A 23,130-nucleotide genomic window follows, 5' to 3' on the forward strand; every position below is an offset into this window, starting at 1 on the left:
CATGACAAGGGTATCCACAGGGGTACCTCACCTGTCCCAGGTGTGTGTAGGGTATCCACAGGGGTACCTCACCGGTCCCAGATGTGTGTAGGGTATCCACAGGGATGCTTTGCCTGCCTCACAGGTACGGCAAGTAATTATAATATTCTAAAGGTTTGGAGGCTTTAGTGAAGAATATGGCTCCTGATTGGTCACAACAACAGGGCCTGCCTACTTCTATGCCTGAGGGTAATGGTTTAAACTGATGGCTTGGAGTGCCCTGTGCGGGTCACAGTGACTTAAATAGGGACCATCCGAGGTTGAAGACCTTAAGAAATTAGACCTAACCATCTTTTCTGGAGTGTATTTTAGTTTGGTCATGGGAGATTGAGGTTGGAACAGATCCGTGTTTGTTTTTGCTTTTGGGTTGATAGTTTTTTTAAGGGAAAATCCTTATTAGTGGAAATGTGTGTTGGCTGTTGAGAAAACTACAGGTAGCATTGAGTATTGGGTACTGACTTTACTTATGGCCAGTTTGTCTTGTTTCTCTGCACAAATAAAAAAAAAAATAGATCAATTCTCCCCACATATACAAAGATACTGACATGTGTGTGTGTGTGTGTGTGTGTGTGTCTGTGTGTGCTTTTGAGACACGCGTGGAGAGCTAGCCTTCGACACAGCCTTGAATAATGCAGCCCCTTCTCTTGGGGCGCTAGCTCATTTATAATAGCGAGAAGCACTCAAAAGCTAGCCGGCGCTCTGCAATTCCGGCCTCCCATAAATGATTGCCTTCAACCTTCACTTGGACGAAAATTGCAACTTGTTGGTTAGACGGCAGCGGTGTCGGCACAGCTAGAATGTAAATGCAATAATGAATAAACAATGTGGCGGCGGCGGTGGCTCAAAGTGACAGCTAACTGATGGGAGAGGGGTTTTCTGCTGGCCAGAGGAGACACAGCCGTTTTGCCATGGTGCTAGCATCGCAGTCAAATTGAAATTGATGTCATGATGGGGAACAGGGCGGTGTAATAATTCGCATCGCTCAGCCCGAGGTGCATGAAGCCGGGTGGCTGAAGGGACAGGGCAAAAGCAGGGTGCTGCAAAAGTCATATCTATGATTCTGATCGAGACCCTAGGTATCCATCATAGGAATCGTGGTTTAAGCATTTTTTATCAGTGACTTTCAAACACAAATGCAATTAACACCACTCAAACAAGCACAACAACGAATCACAAATGAACTGCTTTGTGTTACCACTACTCTATGACAGAAACATCGGCCCCTAATCTATGGCATAACAATCCTTGCCGCCTGCTGATCAGCTTCAAGAACATACAGTAAGAGCAGAGAACGCGATCCTGCACACGCCTACAGGCCACCTACACACCTCAGGCTGACCACTGGATTGTCATATCATTAACGAGGCGTGATTCAGTGGAACTACTCTATAAATGAATGCTCCTGTCAATCAAAGGACCCACGATTGGACTAATATCGTGCCGGTCCGCTATTCCTACTGCCACACTGCGGTCGATCATCAAGGGGAGGGAGACCGGCGTCACCATCTGGTAAACAAGACCAAAGTGTTTCAGATAGCGTTGCTATATGAAATCAACTCCCTCCTTCCTGTGTGAGACTGAAATGTGTGTGCTGTACATTTAATCAGTGCTCTAGCGCCCTCCTGTGTCTGATATGAGAAATAACCCTGGGCTTGTTCATGACGCCCATGCTGATTAATCAGGGGCGAGACATGCCGAGGGGCTCGGGTTTCGAGCTGGCTGGCCTGAGAGGGTTGTTATGTAAAATATCCCCTAGCAGAACGCCGTTGGAAGTCAGCTAAAGCAAGTAATTATAATGTCTGTGGCAGGGATTAAATATCCTACTGACCTATGTCAGGTTACTTAATGATTTCTGTTTTTTGAACCGCACACGCCTGCCACAAAGAGCCTTGATTAGCTCGTATTATCACAGCGGGCATTTGATTATTCAGCACATGAGCCTGCATCCAAGGCACAGCAGTGTTTGGCCCTTAAGGCCTATGCCCTCAGACTAGCCTGCATCTAAAGCACAATCGTGTTCTCTTCTGGAGGCCTATGAAGCCCTCAGACTCCTTCTGTTGTGTTATTAGCTATTAGCTATTAGCCTGCTCTGCTGCCCTGGTCGCTTTGATGGTTCATGGTCCAGGATTCGTGGCTTACTGTATCCAATCCTGAGGTCTCAGGCTGGGTCTGGAAATATAAACTTCCTTCCCTTTCTGTTGTTAGCGCCTTACTAGGCGACCTGTGGGAAAACAGGAATACTATCTGGTGTTCCTTCCCTCTCTGTTGTTAGCGCCTTGCTATGCTAGGTGTCCTGTGGGAAAACAGGAATACTATCTGGTGTAGGGAAAAAAAGACAAAGAATGCTACAGATATCTGAAACATAATCTTTAATGAAAAAAACAACATTGGAACAGCAAGACAGCTGTACATACATTTAACATGAAACAAAACCATCTAAAACCATATGTTCTGTTACAGGATGATCATGTTATGTTTAATTGAAGCGTAACATTGGGGTCCATACGCCGTAAAAAAAACTAATTGAGTTTCTTCATGGTTACGGAACACTAGAACGAAGCATATGCTGTGTTTGATCTGGTCTCTGTGGAATCCGTGTGTGTGTGTGTGTGTGTGTGTGTCGTCACACCAACTCTCAGCCTTAAAAGACACAGTGCCCATTACAGTGAAGCAGAAACCCAACTGGATGCTCCCTAACCCACCACCACCAGAAGTGACAAAGGCAACAGTGTAGCTATGTACTAGTTAACAATATCTGGGCAAAATGTGTTCAGGCTTTAGTTGTTCTTTTGTGTCTCAACAAGTTGGTCCAGTCAGCATCAACACACCTTTAAACATCTCAGTACCAGTCCAAAGTTTGGACACACCTTCTCATTTTTGGAGAAGTTTTTTTCTTTACTTTTATTATTTTCTACATGGTAGGTAACACTTTTTTTGTTTAGTACATCATTCCATATGTGTTCTTTCATAGTTTAAATGTTTTCAGTATTAATCTACAATGTAGAAAATAATAAAAGTAAAGAAAACACTTTAAAGGTGTGTCCAAAGTTTTGACTGGTACGGTATCTCAGTGGACTGAACTGGTCCAGTCAGCATCAACACACCTTTAAATATCTCAGTAGACTGAACTGGTCCAGTCAGCATCAACACACCTTTAAATATCTCAGTGGACTCCACTGGTCCAGTCAGCATCAACACACCTTTAAATATCTCAGTGGACTGCATTTTCCCTTTCAACCCTGTTTTAGCCATGGTGATGACATACAAAACTATTTGGTTAAATAATTTCTTAACATTTTGGCATTTTCATGGTATACAATCACACAGCCTGGATTAGTGGTGAAAAAAAAAACAACGATGACAAATGACAAAAATCCTCTACAATGAACATGGAATAAAATACCAACAAAATTAAAAACATCTTTTATATCTTCAATACATTTCTAAAGCACTCTGTCTTAATCATATAAGCATACACTGAAGGATACAGTCCAGTACTCCCCATGTTAAGCTGACTAGGACAGATCTTGCCAAGGTCAGGCCGAGCTCAGTCCAGTCTGCTGTGTTCTGTTCACCATGAACAAGTGTGTTCTTTCAACAGAACCTCTAGAAGTCTCTCTCGCTCCGCCACACAGTCTTAGCGTTCTGGCCACTGTCCCGCAGAGGCTGTGGAGTGCCCCCCCCCCCCCCCCCCTTTCAGATCCCACCCAATGAGCTCTGCCCCCCCTCACCCACCACACAACCTTAAATCACTCCACATAGACCTCTGCCTCGGGCCGCGGCTGGCCCTGCAGGAACCCCCCGCGCCCCAGGGCAGTGGAGTAGAGTCTGTGGCTGCTGGGGGGCATGCAGCCGTGGTTGGGGAAGGGGCCCGGTTTGGGGGTGCGAGGCTGAGCGACCGGGACGTACCCCTCCATGGTGTCGTAGCGGGGCGCCACGAAGCTGTGGCTGCGCACCTTGGGCTGGGGATAGTGGGCGCCCCAGGGGTCGGGCTCCATCTTGGCTCGGTCCTCCATCTTGGCTCGGTCGGGGGGCAGGTGGCCTTTGATGCTCTGTGAGCGCTCGGGCCGTACGGCCGCTCGGGGCCCCACGCGGGGGTAGTGGAAGTCCTCCTCGGGGTACCGGCTGCTCAGGGTCCGGTAGAGAACCCGCTCCGGCTCGCGAGCGCGGCCTCCGCCCCCGCTGTCGCTGAGCTTGAAGTCGGGACAGCTGTACTCCTTCTGCAGGGAGAGGTGAGGAGGCAGAGGCCGGCTCTCCTGCAGCGGCTGGGAGTTCCTGTAGGAGGTGCTGTTCTGTTTGAGCAGCAGAGCCTCTCTGGCTCCCAGCTCGGCTTTCCGGAGCTGCTCCGGCTGGGAGCACAGCTGCTCCGGAGAACTCTGGGACACCATGGTGACTTTAAAATGGCCGCCGGGCTCCTCCGTGGAGATCAGCAGGTCTCTCCCGGAGTCGGAGCGATGCCTCGCGTGCCGCTCCTCCGTGGAGATCAGCAGGTCTCTCCCGGAGTCGGAGCGATGCCTCGCGTGCCCTCGGCCCTCGTGCCGGGCCACCTCGGCCTTGGGACGCGGAGGACTCAGACCCACGTACTGCTGCGGCGGTTTCCTCTTGGCCCTGCTGTCCCTCTTGAGAGTCGACTGCTGGAAGTGCCTGTCGGGTACCTCAGGATTCCAGACGTGCGAGAGCGAGGAGTCTTCCATCCTGGGCGTGTAGCAGCCCTCGTGGCTCTGGAAGCTGTAGTCTTTCTCTGGGATGACGTGGCTTAACGGGTTAGGGTAGCATCCGGGGGGCGCGCACCCCATCTTTAAAGGGTGTGCAGGCACGCGCCGTACGGTGTAGGAGTGGCTGTGGTTGTGGCTGTACTGGCGTGCCCTGTGGGTCTCCAGATCCCCGTAGGGAGAGTCCGAGTAAGGGTTGTACCGATACTGCACCTTGCCGTTCTCAAAGTAAGGCTGCACCTGGTGGATCTCCGCGTGGCCTTTCCTGGGGTATGGATTGTTCTGGAAGAAGAAGGGCCGGTCCTCGGGCGGGGCGTGCAGGGAGCGAACCCTGCGGATGGTGGGGTACACCAGAGCCCCTTCCAGTGGGGCGTACCACTGCCCCGAGCGGCGGAAGTGTGAGGTGGAGGGGTGCTCGTCCCGGTAGTGCTCCTTGTACCTGAGGGACTGGTGCAGGGACCTGGGGCCCAGAGTGCCGTAGTGGTTGTCATAGGTGGATCTTGGCCGCACCTTTGGCGCCCCGAGGTGTGGGGGCAGGCTCTCGGGCTGGGGGGAGGGGAACGGCGGGGCACACCTGCGGAGGCGTCCGTGACCCGTGTGACTGTAGGGGTCCCCCTCGGGGCTGAGGGGGTAGGTGCCAGGTGACAGCAGAGGAGGGTGGGGGAACACCTCCTTCACCGATGCCGGCGCGGATGCCTCGGCCAGGATCGTGCGGAAGTTGGATGCGTTCACCGCCTCCCGGTTCTGGAGGGCGGCCGTTGCGAGCCGGCTCTCGGCCGTGCGGCGCGGGGGGGTTGGGGGCACAGGTTTGGGCTGGTGGTGGTGGTGGTGGTGGTGGTGAGGGTGGAGGGGTCTGGGGCTGCTGCGAACCTGCTCCTCTGTGCTGGGGTTACCCCGCGTGCCCTCAGGCGGCTCCTGTGCCAGGGTGGCGGTGCCCACCTGGGTACCTGAGCTGCTGCAGTGGCACAGTCGGGGGGCACCTCTGAGGCCCTGATCTCTCTCCTCGCCCCCGCAGATGCTGCATACGTGGGACGCCTTCGCCGCGCTGAATGCCCACTCCTCGGACGGGTTTGGCCTGCTCGCCACTCTCGTACTGGTCCCGGCAGAGCGGGAGGAGAGGGGGTGTTCGCTGGGGTCGGCCGAGGGGGTGTTGGCCTGGGGGGGCGAGTGGAGGGGCCAGTCGTGAGGGCTGACGGGGCTGAGGAGCTTTGGGGTGGGGGATGAGGGGCTGAGGAGCTTTGGGGTGGGGGATGAGGGGCTCTGCGACTGCTGGGATGGCCCCCCTCTCTGGGTGTGGAGCGCCACCTGCTGGGCAGACTCCGCCAGGGCGAGGGCCAGCATGCGGGCAGCATTCTTCCCGGGAGGCTGAGGGGAGATCAAAGAGTCCGCACTCACCAGCCCAGGGGTGCAGTCCAGCGTCAGAGATCCTGCAAAGACAGCACACACACACACACACACACACACACACACACACACACAGGAGAGTTACATCACAAACCCTTATGCAGGCACAGAGAGGGTGCATGAGAGTTCATGCTGCAGATCAGAGGGGTTCAGATCAACCTCTCTGATGATGATGCATGAATCGAATACACCACCAAGTGAACCTCTCCACCTCATCCACTAGGGGGTGCTCTCCCCCACATAGAGAGCACTACGGTCAACTACCTTGTATAAACTACTTCATATAACTTAGCTACTAAATATCAGTTGGGCAAAACATGGTATCTCTTGGGCATAATATCACCAACGGGCATAAATGCTGATTAGTCATGAATGTTCTGTGCTCACCTGGGTCGGGTCGGTTCGGTCTGCCTGCAGGCTGTCTGGGCTGCATGGCGGTGGCTCTGCAGTCAGCACTGCAGGATCCACTGCGTTTAGAAGCGGCTCTGTTTGGGCCGGCCTCGCTGGGCAGCGCCTCGCTCCTCATGGAGGGGGAAGACGTCAGGGGCGTGGAGGACACCGAGTCCGGGACAGCCACCGGGGCCGCCCTCGCGGACCTGAGCTCAGTTTTGGCCCGAGAGTCAGCCAGGGCTGGTCGGTCCTCCTCTGGAGCGGGGGAAGTGGTGTATTGATAGTTCAGACCTGCCTCTTCCTCTTCTTCCTCCTCCTCCTCCTCCTCCTCCTCCAGCCGGAGCTGAGCAGGGCTGTTCTCGGGAGAGTGCAGCGAGACGACGGTGGAGGGTTTGTCTGAGGGAGAGACGCTCTGCTGGGCATCCCCTGCCATCCCGTTGCCATGACCCCTGCCCCTTTTGCTTCTGAGTTTCCAGTCCTCGGGTCGGTCTGGCGGCCCGCTACACTGGAAGGCCATGGGGTCAAAGTCCAGACAGCCCAGGCCACCAGAGGTGAGAGGTCGGAGGTCGGCGTCGTCATGGCGAGGGGGTGAGATCAGCGCAGGCACACAGGAAGTGTCCGAGGCGTTCCGAGGGCCGGGGGGGGTGGCGTGGGCGTGGCTCTCCAGCAGCTCCTCGTTGAAGGAGGTGGACAGAGCCTCGCTGACGGAGAGAGGGCGGCGGGGGTGCGGAAGCTTCTGGTCACCTGATGAAGGGTGACGCGAGACAGGGGGCGCCATCAGAAAAGAGAGACGCCATCAGAAAACAGCAAACAAAGCAAACAAACAAATCAAACAGGACGCTGAGAATAAACAAATGATGAGAACTGGCATTACGCGTTACCTTCAAAGGTGTGAGAGGAAAGAGATTCTTCACTTTTAGCCGAGCGGAGAGTTCCAGAATCACCTCTTCCACCTGAAGTAAAGGTATACAAACATTAGAAAAATACAACATTAATAAATAAACAATCAGTTATGCTCAACTTTCACAGGCGGCAGCTTCCTCTGGAGCAGACAAGGTGAAAGGTCAGGGGTCAAGGTTAAAGATCAGGGGCAGGTCAGTGCCAGTCTTGCTGCTGCCCTCCTCACAGTAAACTGGTGTGTGTGCGTGTGGTGTGTGTGATCTCTGAGTGTGCTCATGTGTGTGTGGTGTGTGATCTCTGAGTGAGCTCATGTGTGTGTGGTGTGTGATTTCTGAGTGTGCTCATGTGTGTGTGGTGTGTGATCTCTGAGTGAGCTCATGTGTGTGTGGTGTGTGTGATCTCTGAGTGAGCTCATGTGTGTGTGGTGTGTGTGATCTCTGAGTGAGCTCATGTGTGTGTGGTGTGTGTGATCTCTGAGTGTGCTCATGTGTGTGTGTGGTGTGTGATCTCTGAGCGTGCTGGTGTGTGTGTGGTGTGTGTGATCTTTGAGTGTGCTCATGTGTGTGTGGTGTGTGATCTCTGAGTGAGCTCATGTGTGTGTGTGGTGTGTGTGATCTCTGAGTGTGCTCATGTGTGTGTGGTGTGTGATCTCTGAGTGAGCTCATGTGTGTGTGGTGTGTGTGATCTCTGAGTGTGCTCATGTGTGTGTGGTGTGTGAGATATCTGAGTGTGCTCATGTGTGTGTGTGATGTGTGATCTTTGAGCGTGCTGGTGTGTGTGTGGTGTGTGTGATCTTTGAGTGTGCTGGTGTGTGTGTGGTGTTTGGTGTGTGATCTCTCTGAGCGTGCTGGTGTGTGATCTCTGTGAGCTGCTTGGTTTGGTGTGTGATCTTTGTGAACTGCTGGTGTACGTGGAGGTTTGAACAGGTGTGTGTGTGTGTGTGTGTGTGTGTGTGTGTGCGTGTGTGTACCTGGCAGTGCCATGGTTTTGATCTGGTTGATCTCACTGGGGTGGCGGTGCAGCAGGTGTGTGTGTGTGTGTATGTGTGTGTGTGTGTGTGTGTGTGTGTGTGTGTGTGTGTGTGTGTGTGTGTGTGTGTGTGTGTGTGTGTGTGTATCTGGCAGTGCCATGGTTTTGATCTGGTTGGGCTCACTGGGGTGGCAGTGTAGCAGGTGTGTGTGTGTGTGTGTGTGTGTGTGTGTGTGTGTGTGTGTGTACCTGGCAGTGCCATGGTTTTGATCTGGTTGATCTCACTGGGGTGGCGGTGCAGCAGGTGTGTGTGTGTGTGTGTGTGTGTGTGTGTGTGTGTGTGTGTGTGTGTGTGTGTGTGTGTGTGTGTGTGTGTGTGTGTGTGTGTACCTGGCAGTGCCATGGTTTTGATCTGGTTGGGCTCACTGGGGTGGCGGTGCAGCTTGCGCTTGGCGGCCGTGGAGGACGAGCGACCCAGATGGAAGAAGTTCCTCCAGCCGCCCACCGGAGACTTCTTAGACTTCACTGGGGCCTTCTTCCTGTGGGGAGACACACACACACACACACACACACACACACACACACACGATCAGTGCGATCATCCCAGGGGAGGGAGAGGAGCTCTTAATCAGATGAAGGCCCCAGGATTCCTTTAGAATATTCTGCTGTGAGCCTGCGGTGGTCTCTGCTGTATTATATGAAGGGGAACTCTGTAGATATTATCATAATTCAGTAGCCTTAGGTAAAACAAGTCTGTTCCACACACACACACACACACACACACACACACTGAGCAGTCAGACTTCAAATCAGAGGGGCAACACCAAGTCACACCGGAGTTGTCGAACATGGAAATAATGTAAGGGGGTCTACAGCAGAGAGAAATAAAAGCTTTTTGTGAGATCTAGCCCAATCCTCAGCCCAGTCTTTTCTGTCAGAACTCCCGAGGAGAAAATTACTTCTAGTTGACCTTGTGGTGTAAAAGCTCCTGTTAGGAGTACACCTAACATTTAGTCTACAAGAGAAAGAATCACTCAGTCTTCAGCACTCTGCAACACCCCTGTTTGTGGCTGACTGGCGAGAGTGATTCTTTCTCTTGTAGACTAAAAGAGCGGGGCCCACACACACACACACACACACACACACACACACACACAAAGCTGTCAGATGTGTTTGGGAAGGCGAAGAGATGCCAAGCCCGGAGGTAATGCCAGTAAAATACCAGTAAGATTGAATACCAGAGGTAATCTGTTTCAGTTACTAAGACAAAATATGTAATTCAATTACTAATCCAAGATAAAGACGATATGTAGACTATAACATTCATTCTGTTGCTTTGCATCTTTTCACCATCTGGACTGGCTCTAATCATTTGAGCGTGGTTTTTGATTGGTTCTCTTGTTTGAATTTGCACCGCCTATCCTCTGCCAATCAAAAATAATTCAGAAATCAGAAGCTGTAAAGTAATCGAAAGGTAATGTTTTATGTAAAATAAGTAAAATTACTTCGATGAAGTAATTACAAGTTACATTACCAATAACCTTTCTTAAAGGTTAATTAGTAATCTGTGATCTTTTACATTTCTAAAAGCGTAATTAGTAATCTGTAATCTATTACATTTCAAAAAGTATGTTGTGTGTGTGTGTGTGGTGTGTGTGTGTGTGTGCGAGACAGAAAAGCGAGAAAGCATGCATACGAGCGTGTTTACGTACGTGTGTGTGTGATCTGCCCTCTCGGCGGGGAAGTCGATGACAGTGTGGAACTTGCCCTGCAGGGCGCTGGGGCCCTCGCCCACCTCGATGTACTTGCTGTGGGGGCTGCTGGGGGAGATGCGGGCCTGGGCCTCCTCCAGAGACAGCAGCTTGGTGGAGGGGGAGCACACCAGCAGAGACTTGGGCCGCGCCAGGGTCCCGTGACCTGACACACACACACACACACACACACACACACACACACACACACACACATTGAGGCATATTAACACACATACACACACACACACACACATACAGGGGCAGGCATGGAGGCATGTTAACACACACAGGCACACGCACGCACACACACACAGGGGCAAGCACACAGTCATGGAGGCATGTAAACACACATACACACACACACACACACACACACACACACACACACACACACACCACACACAGACCACGCACACACACACATATACACACACACATATGTTGCACACACACACACCACACACACACATACCATGCACACACACACACAATCACACACATACATACACACCACGCACACACCCCCATAGACTGGTGAAGGGGTTTCTGCCCCATAGGGGCTATAGACGCATACCGTATCCCTCCCTGATGAGTGAGCTAAATTTGGGCCAATGAGAAGCGAGTTTGAGTACCTGACCCCTCCCTGATGAGTGAGCTGAGTGTGGGCCAATGAGAAGCGAGTATGAGTACCTGACCCCTCCCTGATGAGTGAGCTGAGTGTGGGCCAATGAGAAGCGAGTACCTGATCCCTCCCTGATGAGTGAGCTGAGTGTGGGCCAATGAGAAGCGAGTATGAGTACCTGACCCCTTCCTGATGAGTGAGCTGAGTGTAGGCCAATGAGAAGCGAGTACCTGATCCCTCCCTGATGAGTGAGCTGAGTGTGGGCCAATGAGAAGCGAGTATGAGTACCTGATCCCTCCCTGATGAGTGAGCTGAGTGTGGGCCAATTGGAAGCGAGTTTGAGTACCTGACCCCTCCCTGATGAGTGAGCTGAGTGTGCGCCAATGAGAAGCGAGTATGAGTACCTGATCCCTCCCTGATGAGTGAGCTGAGTGTGGGCCAATGAGAAGCGAGTTTGAGTACCTGACCCCTCCCTGATGAGTGAGCTGAGTGTGGGCCAATGAGAAGCGAGTTTGAGTACCTGATCCCCTCCTTAATGAGTGAGCTGAGTGTGGGCCAATGAGAAGCGAGTACCTGACCCCTCCCTGATGAGTGGGCTGAGTGTGGGCCAATGAGAAGCGAGTACCTGACCCCTCCCTGATGAGGGAGTTGAGTTTGGAGCTGAAGAGGACCTCCACGTGGTTCAGGATGAACTCCACCACCACCGACTGGATCCGCACCTCCATGAAGGCCGACGTGCCGCTGAAACACGCCGACTCAATCTGCCTCGACCTGGAACACACACACACGCACACACACACACACACAAACACACACACACACACACACACACAGAGTCAGGTCTTTAATATGCTAGTGCATGCCTATAGTATGTAAAGAACACAGGTATTTAATATGCTAGTGCATGTGTGTGTGTGTGTGTGTGTGTGTGCATGCCTATAGTATGTTAACACAGGGCATTAATATGCTAGTGCATGCCTATAGTATGTAAAGAACACAGGTCTTCAATATGCTCGTGCATGCCTTTAGTATGTAAACACTGGCTTTAAGAACACAGAGCGTTCCACACTGTGGAAGAACACAGAGCGTTAATATGATAGTTCAGGCATTCACCATGTCCACTGGTCTTCAGTGGCCTACCACTAGTCATTAGTATCCCTAATACAGTCTCTCAGTTTAGGTCTTTAGTGTGCAACCCCAGGAATACAGTATGACAGCTTAGGTCTTTAGTATGCAACCCCACAGTATGTCAGCTTAGGCCTTTAGTATGCATACCACACCACAATGCTGCAGCCCCCACCCCCACCCCACACACACACACGGTGGGCTGATGTTGATGAGGTTCCTGGCCCCCACCCCACCCCACACACACACACACACGCCGGGCTGATGTTGGTGAGGTTCCTGGCCCCCACACGACACACACACACACACACACACACGGCGGGCTGATGTTGATGAGGTTCCCCCCACACACACACACACACACACACACACACACGGCGGGCTGGTGTTGATGAGGTTCCTGGCCCCCACACGACACACACACACACACACGGCAGGTATAGATGGGAGCAGGCCTCACCTGAGCAGGTTGGGGGCCCAGACGATGGCCAGGTTCTTGCTGTGCATGCTGGTGATGTAGCTGAACGCGGCCAGCCGAGCCAGGTGTCTCATCAGGAACTCAAGAGTTCTGCAGAACAAAGGGAACTATGAGAACTGTGAACTATGAGAACTGTGAACTATGATCTCTGAGTTCAGGTCTGGATATCTGTCTTAGCTTCCTCTGTGTTTACTCATGGTAGTGTGTTGTCTTCCTCTGTGTTTACTGTTTACTCATAGTAGTGTGTTGTGTTGTCTTCCTGTGTGTTTACTCATAGTAGTGTGTTGTCTTCCTGTGTGTTTACTCATAGTAGTGTGTTGTCTTCCTCTGTGTTTACTCATAGTAGTGTGTTGTCTTCCTCTGTGTTTACTCATGGTAGTGTGTTGTCTTCCTCTGTGTTTACTGTTTACTCATAGTAGTGTGTTGTGTTGTCTTCCTCTGTGTTTACTCATAGTAGTGTGTTGTCTTCCTCTGTGTTTACTGTTTACTCATAGTAGTGTGTTGTCTTCCTCTGTTTACTCATAGTAGTGTGTTCTGTTGTCTTCCTGTGTGTTTACTCATGGTAGTGTGTTGTCTTGTTTACTCATAGTAGTGTGTTGTCTTCCTCTGTGTTTACTCATGGTAGTGTGTTGTCTTCCTCTGTGTTTACTCATAGTAGTGTGTTGTCTTCCTCTGTGTTTACTCCTGGTAGTGTGTTGTCTTCCTGTGTGTTTACTCATGGTAGTGTGTTGTCTTGTTTACTCATAGTAGTGTGTTGTCTTCCTCTGTGTTTACTCATGGTAGTGTGTTCTGTTGTCTTCCTCTGTGTTTACTCATGGTAGTGTGTTCTGTTGTCTTCCTCTGTGTTTACTCTCTGTGTTTACTCATGGTAGTGTGTTGTCTTCCTCTGTGTTTACTCATAGTAGTGTGTTGTCTTCCTCTGTGTTTACTCATAGTAGTGTGTTGTCTTCCTCTGTGTTTACTGTTTACTCATAGTAGTGTGTTGTCTTCCTCTGTTTACTCATAGTAGTGTGTTCTGTTGTCTTCCTGTGTGTTTACTCATGGTAGTGTGTTGTCTTGTTTACTCATAGTAGTGTGTTGTCTTCCTCTGTGTTTACTCATGGTAGTGTGTTGTCTTCCTCTGTGTTTACTCATAGTAGTGTGTTGTCTTCCTCTGTGTTTACTCCTGGTAGTGTGTTGTCTTCCTGTGTGTTTACTCATGGTAGTGTGTTCTGTTGTCTTCCTGTGTGTTTACTCATAGTAGTGTGTTCTGTTGTCTTCCTCTGTGTTTACTCTCTGTGTTTACTCATGGTAGTGTGTTCTGTTGTCTTCCTCTGTGTTTACTCATAGTAGTGTGTTGTCTTCCTCTGTGTTTACTCATAGTAGTGTGTTGTCTTCCTCTGTGTTTACTCATAGTAGTGTGTTGTCTTCCTCTGTGTTTACTCATGGTAGTGTGTTGGCTGACCATGTGCCATTAAAATGTTGATTCAACCTAACCTACAGAAATATTGACTGCTTCAGTTAGAGAACACTTCTCCCCACACAGACAAGCCTACTTCCACTCCGCAGTATTAGTTCCCAGGAGCCGAGAGCTCAATGCCATTAGAGGAACAGAGCAGATTTCCCTGAGCTCCTGTCATACCCTCATGTCACGTCACAGCCCTGAGCATTAGACGTTCTGTCGATACTGTCAAGATGAGGATATTTTTCACCGTAATAGAATTGATTCTCACTGATAACATAAAAGGCTCTACACGGATCTGCAGATGTATGTTCTGTGCTTCAACATGACTTCCCAGCCCAGCGCCCGCGTCCCTGGCTGGTCCAGCCGTGTTTGACATTAATAAGAGACGCTTTCTCTTCTCTGAGGCCCCAGACTGAAGCAAAGCAGCTTCCCATATCAGATGAGACTCGCTGTCTGTCTGTCTGCTCCTCAACTGCTCCCTCTCCGCATGTAGTCTTATAGAAGAGCGGCGCTAAATCCCCTCTCGTTATCCTTTAATTCCTCTATTTTCATTACGGCAGCAATCTTCACTAATATCGCCAGTCTGTAAATACGCAAAAAAAAGTGTAAAGAAAAATGTCTTTGCCATTCAACACGTTATCTCGTCTTTCTAAACTGAGTTGAATTATGTTTTGTAATGTACACACTGTGCTGTGAGCATACATCATGACTACAAGAAGATAACTAAACGTTTAAACATGGCCCACAGACACACACACACACACACACACACAACACAAACCAAGACATACACACACACAAGAAGATAACTAAACGTTTAAACATGGCCCACAGAACACAGACACACACAAACACACACACACACACACACACACAGTGACACACACACAGTGACACACACACAGTGACACACACACACACACACACACACAGGTCATCGTGAGGCTGAAGGCCAGCCCTGATGAGTGCAGCAGACTGATGGAGCAGGTGCAGTTGTCTCTCCTAACCAGCAGGGGGAGCTGCAGACCAGCACCAACCTGTAGTGCGGCGGAGGCAGCTGCTGAATGACGTCATGGATCTTCACCAGCCTCTCCTCGTCCGTGGCTGCAGACACCGCATCCTGTCGAAGACACACACGCATGCAAACACACGCATGCGCACACACACACACACACACACACACACACACACACACACACACACACACTCTGTTACTATACTGCATACTGTTAAGGACACACACACACACACACACACACACCCCTTTGTAGGTAAACGCCACTCCCCTCCCCCTCTGCAGGCTAAGGCCACTCTGACACACACGCATGCGCGCACACACACACACCACTGAAATACTGCTGAAGGGGGGGGGGGGGGGGCAGGGGCTGAGTGCTTACGGAGAATTTCTCATAGAGCTGGTAGGTGAGCAGGGGGTTGGGCAGCTCACGGAAGAACAGCTTGCACAGGGAGCCCACGGAGTGGATGTCCTGGATGAACATGTCCTTGGTCAGGTCAGGGATGTGCTCCGAGTCAAAGTCGTGCCTAAGAGAGGACAGGAGCACCACTGATTACTGATTACTGATCAGTTTAATCTCACAATCTGGCCACATAAACACTATTGATTACTGATCAGTTTAATCTCACAATCTGGCCCCATTGGTCGTCTGTTTTACAGTGATGATTCAAGTGACTGTGTTGGTCGTCTGATTTACAGTGATGATTCAAGTTTGACACACACACACACACACACACACACACACACACACACACACACACACACACGTGTGTTGCTCGTCTGTTTTACACTGATGATTAAAGTTTGACTGTGTTGCTTGTCTGTTTTACAGTGATGGTTAAAGTGACTGTGTTGGTCGTCTGTTTTACAGTGATGATTAAAGTGACTGTTGGTCGTCTGTTGTACAGTGATGATTAACGTTTAACTGTGTGTGATGATTAAAGTGACTGTGTTGGTCGTCTGTTTTACAGTGATGATTAAAGTGACTGTTGGTCGTCTGTTGTACAGTGATGATTAAAGTTTAACTGTGTGTGATGATTAAAGTGACTGTGTTGGTCGTCTGTTTTACAGTGATGATTAAAGTGACTGTTGCTCATCTGATTTACAGTGATGATTAAAGTGACTGTTGCTCGTCTGTTTTACAGTGATGATTAAAGTGACTGTTGGTCGTCTGTTTTACAGTGATGATTAAAGTGACTGTGTTGGTCGTCTGTTTTACAGTGATGATTAAAGTTTGACTGTGTTGGTCGTCTGTTTGACAGTGATGATTAAAGTTTGACTGTGTTGCTCGTCTGATTTACAGTGATGATTAAAGTGACTGTTGCTCGTCTGTTTTACAGTGATGATTAAAGTGACTGTTGGTCGTCTGATTTACAGTGATGATTAAAGTTTGACTTTGTTGGTCGTCTGATTTACAGTGATGATTAAAGTTTGACTGTGTTGCTCGTCTGTTTTACAGTGATGATTAAAGTTTGACTGTGTTGGTCATCTGTTTTACAGTGATGATTAAAGTGACTGTTGGTCATCTGTTTACAGTGATGATTAAAGTTTGACTGTGTTGGTCGTTTGACTGTTGCTTGTCTGTTTTACAGTGATGATTAAAGTGACTGTTGGTCGTCTGTTTTACAGTGATGATTAAAGTTTGACTGTGTTGCTCGTCTGTTTTACAGTGATGATTAAAGTGATGATTAAAGTGACTGTTGCTCGTCTGTTTTACAGTGATGATTAAAGTTTGACTGTGTTGGTCGTCTGATTTACAGTGATGATTAAAGTGACTGTTGGTTGTCTGTTTTACAGTGATGATTAAAGTGACTGTTGCTCGTCTGATTTACAGTGATGATTAAAGTTTGACTGTGTTGGTCGTCTGTTTTACAGTGATGATTAAAGTTTGACTGTGTTGGTTCATTTGACTGTTGGTCGTCTGTTTTACAGTGATGATTAAAGTTTGACTGTGTTGCTCGTCTGATTTACAGTGATGATTAAAGTGACTGTTGCTCGTCTGTTTTACAGTGATGATTAAAGTTTGACTGTGTTCAGTGTTCAGTGACCGTTGGGTGAATGTAACCTCAAACAGGGAGCCTTACGCAACAGAAAGGAGAGGGAGAGAGAGAGAGAAAGAGGGAGAGAGAGGGAGAGAGAGAGAGACCACATAGAGGGGAAATGAGGAGAGAGAAAGAGGATGGAGACAGAGTCATAAATGGAGAGAGAGAAACGAAGGATGAGACAGGAGATGAGAGAAGAAGAGAAAGAGTTAGGAGGGTGTGGGAAGGAGAGAGAGAGAGAGATGAAGAGAAAAATAAGGAGAGAGAAAGAAGCTTGATGAAGGAAGATACACTCCTGTAGACACACCCATCTGATAAGAGCTGAGTGTGGGGATGTCGGAGATAAAGGCACAGAGGATATTCCCCAATTATACACACACATCTGAGAGCTGCTGGAGTGAGATACCCGTAACGAGGATACTCTTCAGTCATGAACACCCACCTGAGTGGAAGAGAGCTGGGAGAGTGTGGAGATGTTAGCTACACACTCCTGATTCATAGACACTTGTCTGAGAGCTGTTAAGAGTATGGAGATGTTAGCTACACACTCCTGATTCATAGACACTTGTCTGAGAGCTGTTAAGAGTATGGAGATGTTAGCTACACACTCCTGATTCATAGACACTTGTCTGAGAGCTGGGAGAGTGTGGAGATGTTAGCTACACACTCCTGATTCATAGACACTTGTCGGAGAGCTGCTACAGGGCTGTTAAGAGTGAGGGGGTGTAGGAGGCCAATCTGACCTCAGTTTCTGGATGTTGGAGGCGATGCCAGAGAGTCGGTAGATGCCGTCCACCACACCGTGCTTCTCAATGAACTCAGTGCAGCTCCTGATCACCTGGGGAACTAGAGAGGACATAATCACACATGAACACACACTACATGTGTGTGTGTGTGTGTGTGTGCGCGTGTGTGTGTGTGAGTGTGTGTGCACACCATCATGGCCTGAGTTGAGTAGATGCTCCCCCAGGTCACACCCAAACACACGCTCCCTGAAGATGCCCCTCATTCTATGTGTGTGTGTGTGTGTGTGTGTGTGTGTGAATATGTGTGTGTGTGTGTGTGTGTGTGTGTGTGTGTGCTCACCATCATGGCCTGAGTTGAGTAGATGCTCCCCCAGGTCACACTCAAACACACGCTCCCTGATGATGCCCCTCTCTCTCTGTCTGTGTGTGTGTGTGTGAATGTGTGTGTGTGTGTGTGTGTGTGTGTGTGTGTGTGTGTGTGTGTGCTCACCATCATGGCCTGAGTTGAGTAGATGCTCGCCCAGGTCACACCCAAACACACGCTCCCTGAAGATGCCCCGCTGCTTCAGCTTCTGTTTGCTGGGCCGAGACTTCATGAAGCTCCGCAGAAACGTGATCAGCTTCCCGTGTTTCTTAGACACTGAGGACAGATGAAAACACACACACACACACGCACACGCACACGCACGCACGCACGCACACACACGCACACGCACGCACACGCACACACACACGCAGATACACAAACATACCGAAACGTGTAAACACACAAACTTTCAACATTCAGTGTCTAAACTAAGTTAAAGTAACACTATGGAGTTTCTGGAGCCGCCAGGTAAGAGGGCTACTTTCTGCTGGACTATTCAGTAACTTATTTGCTGTCTTGCTTTGTCTTGTGTGGCACTTGCTTGATGTTTGACTGTGTTAGGAAAGTTGTTGACTCGCTAGTTTGTCATAAACAAAGTAAGCAAATTTCAACAGGTTTCGCTAAGTTTAGCCGCTAGCAAGACATCTCGTTAGCGATGTTAGCAAGCTTGTTATAACACGCTTGGACATTGATGCTAGTAATAAGTGCTCTAGCGTCGGCTTCTTTGTAATGTTATTGTGATAGCTATGTTGGCTAGCTTGCCAACAACTTTCCTAACACAGTCAAACATCAAGCAAGTGCAACACAAGACAAAGCAAGACAGCAAATAAGTTACTGAATAGTCTAGCAGAAAGCAGCCCCCTACCTGGCGGCTCCAGAAACTCCATAGTGTTACTTTAAATCACCTCGTTTCTCCAGGTACCATTAACATGATACGGTAACATTCAGTGAAGGCTCACCTGGTTTGGTAATCACCGTGGTAACAGAGGCAGGGATTTTTTCACTTATCAACTCCACACAATCACAGGGGAAGAAGCCAACCTGGGGAGGGAGGAAGAGGAAGAGGGAGGAGGAGGAGATGAGTGGAATCATCTTTAGCTGATCAAAATCAGATCAAATATATGTGTGAAAGAGTCTGTGTGTGCCTATATGTGTGTGTGTGTGGGGGGGGGGTATAGGTGTGTGTGTGTGTGTGGGGGGGGGGGGGTATAGGTGTGTGTGTGTGTGTGTGTGGGGGGGGGGGTATAGGTGTGTGTGTGTGTGTGTGTGTGAACAGTTGAAACTGTGATTTACCTGAAAGCCGTGTTTCCCTCTCCACCAGCCAGTGTCCTCTTTGGGAGGCATGTCAATCACAGACACAATGTCCCCTACCTGAGACACACACAGGAACATAAGAATGACTGACACACACACACACACACACACACACACACACACACACACACACACACACACACACACACACACACACACACACATCTCTCAAGAATATCTGCATATGCCCACCAGTATATCCATGTATGTCCATCATTAACATGTCATAACCCATTGTTGTGTTGTGCTCTTCCCCTCCTTTTCATTCCTCCCTTCCCCATTCCTCTTCTTGGTTCTTATCTTCCCCTCTTTTTCATTCCTCTCCTCCCCTCCTTTCCATTCCTCCCTTCTTTTCCTCTCCTCCCCTCTTTTTCATTCCTTTCTCGTTTCTCGCTTCCTCTTTTCTTCTCCACTCATCTCTATGTCTGAATGTTAGGTTACTGCATCTAGGTGAAGTCATTCTGCGTCTCTGTCTGCTACGGTGTGTGTGTGTGTGTGTGTGTGTGTGTGAGTGTGTCACCTCGAATGACAGCTCATCTGCGGCCTGGGCGATGTAGCGCTTGACGACGTGAGCTGCTGCAATGGCGGGGACGTTGATAGAGGACTCATCTCGCACCAGAAGATGGTTCCCCTTGTTATCGATCTGAAGAATCACACAGAGATGATCATGTGATCATGAGGGGAGAAGAGGCAAGATGGAGGACAGAAAAGGGAAAAAAGGAGAGGAGAAACGAGTAGAGGAGAAGGGTTGAGCAGAGAGAGGAGAAGAGAAGAGAGGAGGAGTGCAGAGAGGAGAAGAGAGGAGAAGAGCAGAGAGAGGAGAAGAGAGGAGAAGAGAGGAGGAGTGCAGAGAGAGGAGGAGTGCAGAGAGAGGAGAAGAGAGGGGGAGTGCAGAGAGAGGAGAAGAGAGGAGAAGAGAGGAGAAGAGGAGAAGAGAGGAGTGCAGAGAGAGGAGAGGAGAAGAGAGGAGAAGAGAGGAGTGCAGAGAGAGGAGAAGAGAACAGAGAAGGAGTGCAGAGAGAAGAGAAGAGAGGAGAAGAGAGGAGAGGAGAGGAGGAGAGCAGAGAGAGGAGAAGAGAACAGAGAAGGAGTGCAGAGAGAAGAGAAGAGAGGAGAAGAGAGGAGAGGAGAGGAGGAGAGCAGAGAGAGGAGAAGAGAACAGAGAAGGAGTGCAGAGAGAAGAGAAGAGAGGAGAAGAGAGGAGAGGAGAAGAGAGGAGGAGTGCAGAGAGAAGAGGAGAGGAGGAGAAGAGAGGAGAAGAGCAGAGAGAGGAGAAGAGAGGAGAAGAGAGGAGGAGTGCAGAGAGAGGAGAAGAGAGGAGGAGTGCAGAGAGGAGAAGAGAGGAGAAGAGCAGAGAGAGGAGAAGAGAGGAGAAGAGAGGAGGAGTGCAGAGAGAGGAGGAGTGCAGAGAGAGGAGAAGAGAGGAGAAGAGAGGGGGAGTGCAGAGAGAGGAGAAGAGAGGAGAAGAGAGGAGTGCAGAGAGGAGAGGAGAAGAGAGGAGAAGAGAGGAGTGCAGAGAGAGGAGAAGAGAACAGAGAAGGAGTGCAGAGAGAAGAGAAGAGAGGAGAAGAGAGGAGAGGAGAGGAGGAGAGCAGAGAGAGGAGAAGAGAAGAGAGGAGGAGTGCAGAGAGGAGAAGAGAGGAGAAGAGCAGAGAGAGGAGAAGAGAGGAGAAGAGAGGAGGAGTGCAGAGAGAGGAGAAGAGAGGAGAAGAGAGGAGAAGAGGAGAAGAGAGGAGTGCAGAGAGAGGAGAGGAGAAGAGAGGAGAAGAGAGGAGTGCAGAGAGAGGAGAAGAGAACAGAGAAGGAGTGCAGAGAGAAGAGAAGAGAGGAGAAGAGAGGAGAGGAGAGGAGGAGAGCAGAGAGAGGAGAAGAGAACAGAGAAGGAGTGCAGAGAGAAGAGAAGAGAGGAGAAGAGAGGAGAGGAGAGGAGAGGAGGAGAGCAGAGAGAGGAGAAGAGAACAGAGAAGGAGTGCAGAGAGAAGAGAAGAGAGGAGAAGAGAGGAGAGGAGAAGAGAGGAGGAGTGCAGAGAGAGGAGAGGAGAGGAGGAGAGCAGAGAGAGGAGAAGAGAGGAGAGGAGCAGAGAGGAGGAGTGCAGAGAGAAGAGAGGAGAAGAGAGGAGAAGAGAGGAGGAGAGCAGAGAGAGGAGAAGAGAGGAGAGGGGAGGAGGAGTGCAGAGGGAGGAGAAGAGAGGAGAGAAGAGGAGTGTAGAGAGAGGAGAGGAGAGGAGAGGGGAGGAGGAGTGCAGAGGGAGGAGAAGAGAGGAGAGGGGAGGAGGAGTGCAGAGAGAGAAGAGAGGAGAGGAGGAGAGAGGAGTGCAGAGAGAGGAGAAGAGAGGAGGAGAGGAGAGCAGAGAGAGAGGAGAGGAGAGAAGAAGAGAGGAGAAGAGAAGAGGAGAGCAGAGAGAAGAGAGGAGGAGTGCAGAGAGAGGAGAAGAGAGGAGGAGTGCAGAGAGAGGAGAGGAGAAGAGAGGAGTGTAGAGAGAGGAGAGGAGAGGGGAGGAGGAGTGCAGAGAGAGGAGAAGAGAGGAGAAGAGAGGAGAGAAGGAGTGCAGAGAGAGGAGAAGAGAGGAGGAGAGGAGAGGAGTGCAGAGAGAGGAGAAGAGAGGAGGAGTGTAGAGAGAGGAGAGGAGAAGAGAGGAGTGTAGAGAGAGGAGAGGAGAGGGGAGGAGGAGTGCAGAGAGAGGAGAAGAGAGGAGAAGAGAGGAGAAGAGAGGAGAAGAGAAGAGAGAAGGAGTGCAGAGAGAGGAGAAGAGAGGAGGAGAGGAGTGCAGAGAGAGGAGAAGAGAGGAGGAGTGTAGAGAGAGGAGAGGAGAAGAGAGGAGTGTAGAGAGAGGAGAGGAGAGGAGAGGGGAGGAGGAGTGCAGAGAGAGGAGAAGAGAGGAGAAGAGAGGAGGAGAAGAGAAGAGAGGAGGAGAAGAGAAGAGAGGAGGAGTGCAGAGAGAGGAGAAGAGAGGAGAAGAGAGGAGGAGAAGAGAAGAGAGGAGGAGTGCAGAGAGAGGAGAAGAGGAGGAGAGCAGAGAGAGGAGAAGAGAGGAGGAGTGCAGACTGTAGGGCTCATACCTCCATCCACGTGAGCGCCGGGCCACAGTTGATCTTGTTGTCAGCAATGGCCGACAGGCGGGTGATGTACGCCGTCAACATCTGGGTAAGATTCTAAAGAAGGACAGAAGACAGAGAGGAGGATGGAAGGAGAGAAGAGAAGAGGAGAGGAAAGAAGAGAGGAGAGGAAAGAAGAGCAAACTATGGCTTTAATGCTCCTGCACTGGGGCCTCTCATTCCTGGTTGAGAGTCCTGTGTTGCTATGGCACTGTCTGACTCCTGAGCCCTGAGCGTCTGTTTCTCATTTGGAGGGTTTGGGAGGAATGGAGAGAGAGGGTAAGAGAGAGAGAGAAAGAGTTGAGGAGAGGAGAGGGAGAAAGAAAGAGAGATGGAGACAGAGAAGAGAGAAAAGGGAGGGTGCATGAGGGAGAGAGAGGGAGGGAGGGGGGGGGGACCCGGGAGGGAAAGTCCTGGCTGGGCTGTGCTGTGCTGTGCTGTGCTGTGCTGTGTGTGCTGTGCTGTGCTGTGCTGTGCTGTGTGTGCTGTGTGTACTGTGTGTGCTGTGCTGTGTGTGCTGTGCTGTGCTGTGCTGTGCTGTGCGTGCTGTGCTGTGCTGTGTGTGCTATGTGTGCTGTGCTGTGTGTGTGTGTGTGTGCTGTGCTGTGCTGTGCTGTGCTGTGCTGTGTGTGCTGTGCTGTGCTGTGCTGTGTGTGTGTGTGTGTGTGTGTGTGCTGTGCTGTGCTGTGTGTGCTGTGTGTACTGTGTGTGCT

General features: G+C 50.2%; 1 protein-coding gene across 4 annotated transcripts in view; it reads right to left on the reverse strand.

Annotated features, from left to right (window-relative positions):
- Positions 1 to 2,391: 2,391 nt before the first annotated feature.
- arhgap32a (Rho GTPase activating protein 32a) overlaps positions 2,392 to 23,130 on the reverse strand; it is a 57,281-nt gene continuing 36,542 nt past the window's right edge. For all 4 annotated transcript variants that reach the window (XM_031583535.2, XM_042710350.1, XM_031583537.2 and 1 more), the window contains 15 exons: positions 22,382 to 22,474; positions 19,842 to 19,964; positions 19,301 to 19,378; positions 18,967 to 19,048; positions 18,131 to 18,280; positions 17,638 to 17,740; positions 15,235 to 15,379; positions 14,875 to 14,957; positions 12,376 to 12,483; positions 11,416 to 11,561; positions 10,127 to 10,331; positions 8,805 to 8,953; positions 7,427 to 7,498; positions 6,543 to 7,289; positions 2,392 to 6,178 (listed from right to left, as the gene is read on the reverse strand). In XM_031583535.2, coding sequence (XP_031439395.1) covers positions 3,789 to 6,178; positions 6,543 to 7,289; positions 7,427 to 7,498; positions 8,805 to 8,953; positions 10,127 to 10,331; positions 11,416 to 11,561; positions 12,376 to 12,483; positions 14,875 to 14,957; positions 15,235 to 15,379; positions 17,638 to 17,740; positions 18,131 to 18,280; positions 18,967 to 19,048; positions 19,301 to 19,378; positions 19,842 to 19,964; positions 22,382 to 22,474 — 4,674 coding nt within the window. In that variant the 3' untranslated portion in view covers positions 2,392 to 3,788. The remainder of the gene's footprint in view (positions 6,179 to 6,542; positions 7,290 to 7,426; positions 7,499 to 8,804; positions 8,954 to 10,126; positions 10,332 to 11,415; positions 11,562 to 12,375; positions 12,484 to 14,874; positions 14,958 to 15,234; positions 15,380 to 17,637; positions 17,741 to 18,130; positions 18,281 to 18,966; positions 19,049 to 19,300; positions 19,379 to 19,841; positions 19,965 to 22,381; positions 22,475 to 23,130) is intronic.

Source organism: Clupea harengus, chromosome 17 (assembly GCF_900700415.2).
Source record: "Clupea harengus chromosome 17, Ch_v2.0.2, whole genome shotgun sequence".
NCBI classification, from domain to species: domain Eukaryota; kingdom Metazoa; phylum Chordata; class Actinopteri; order Clupeiformes; family Clupeidae; genus Clupea; species Clupea harengus.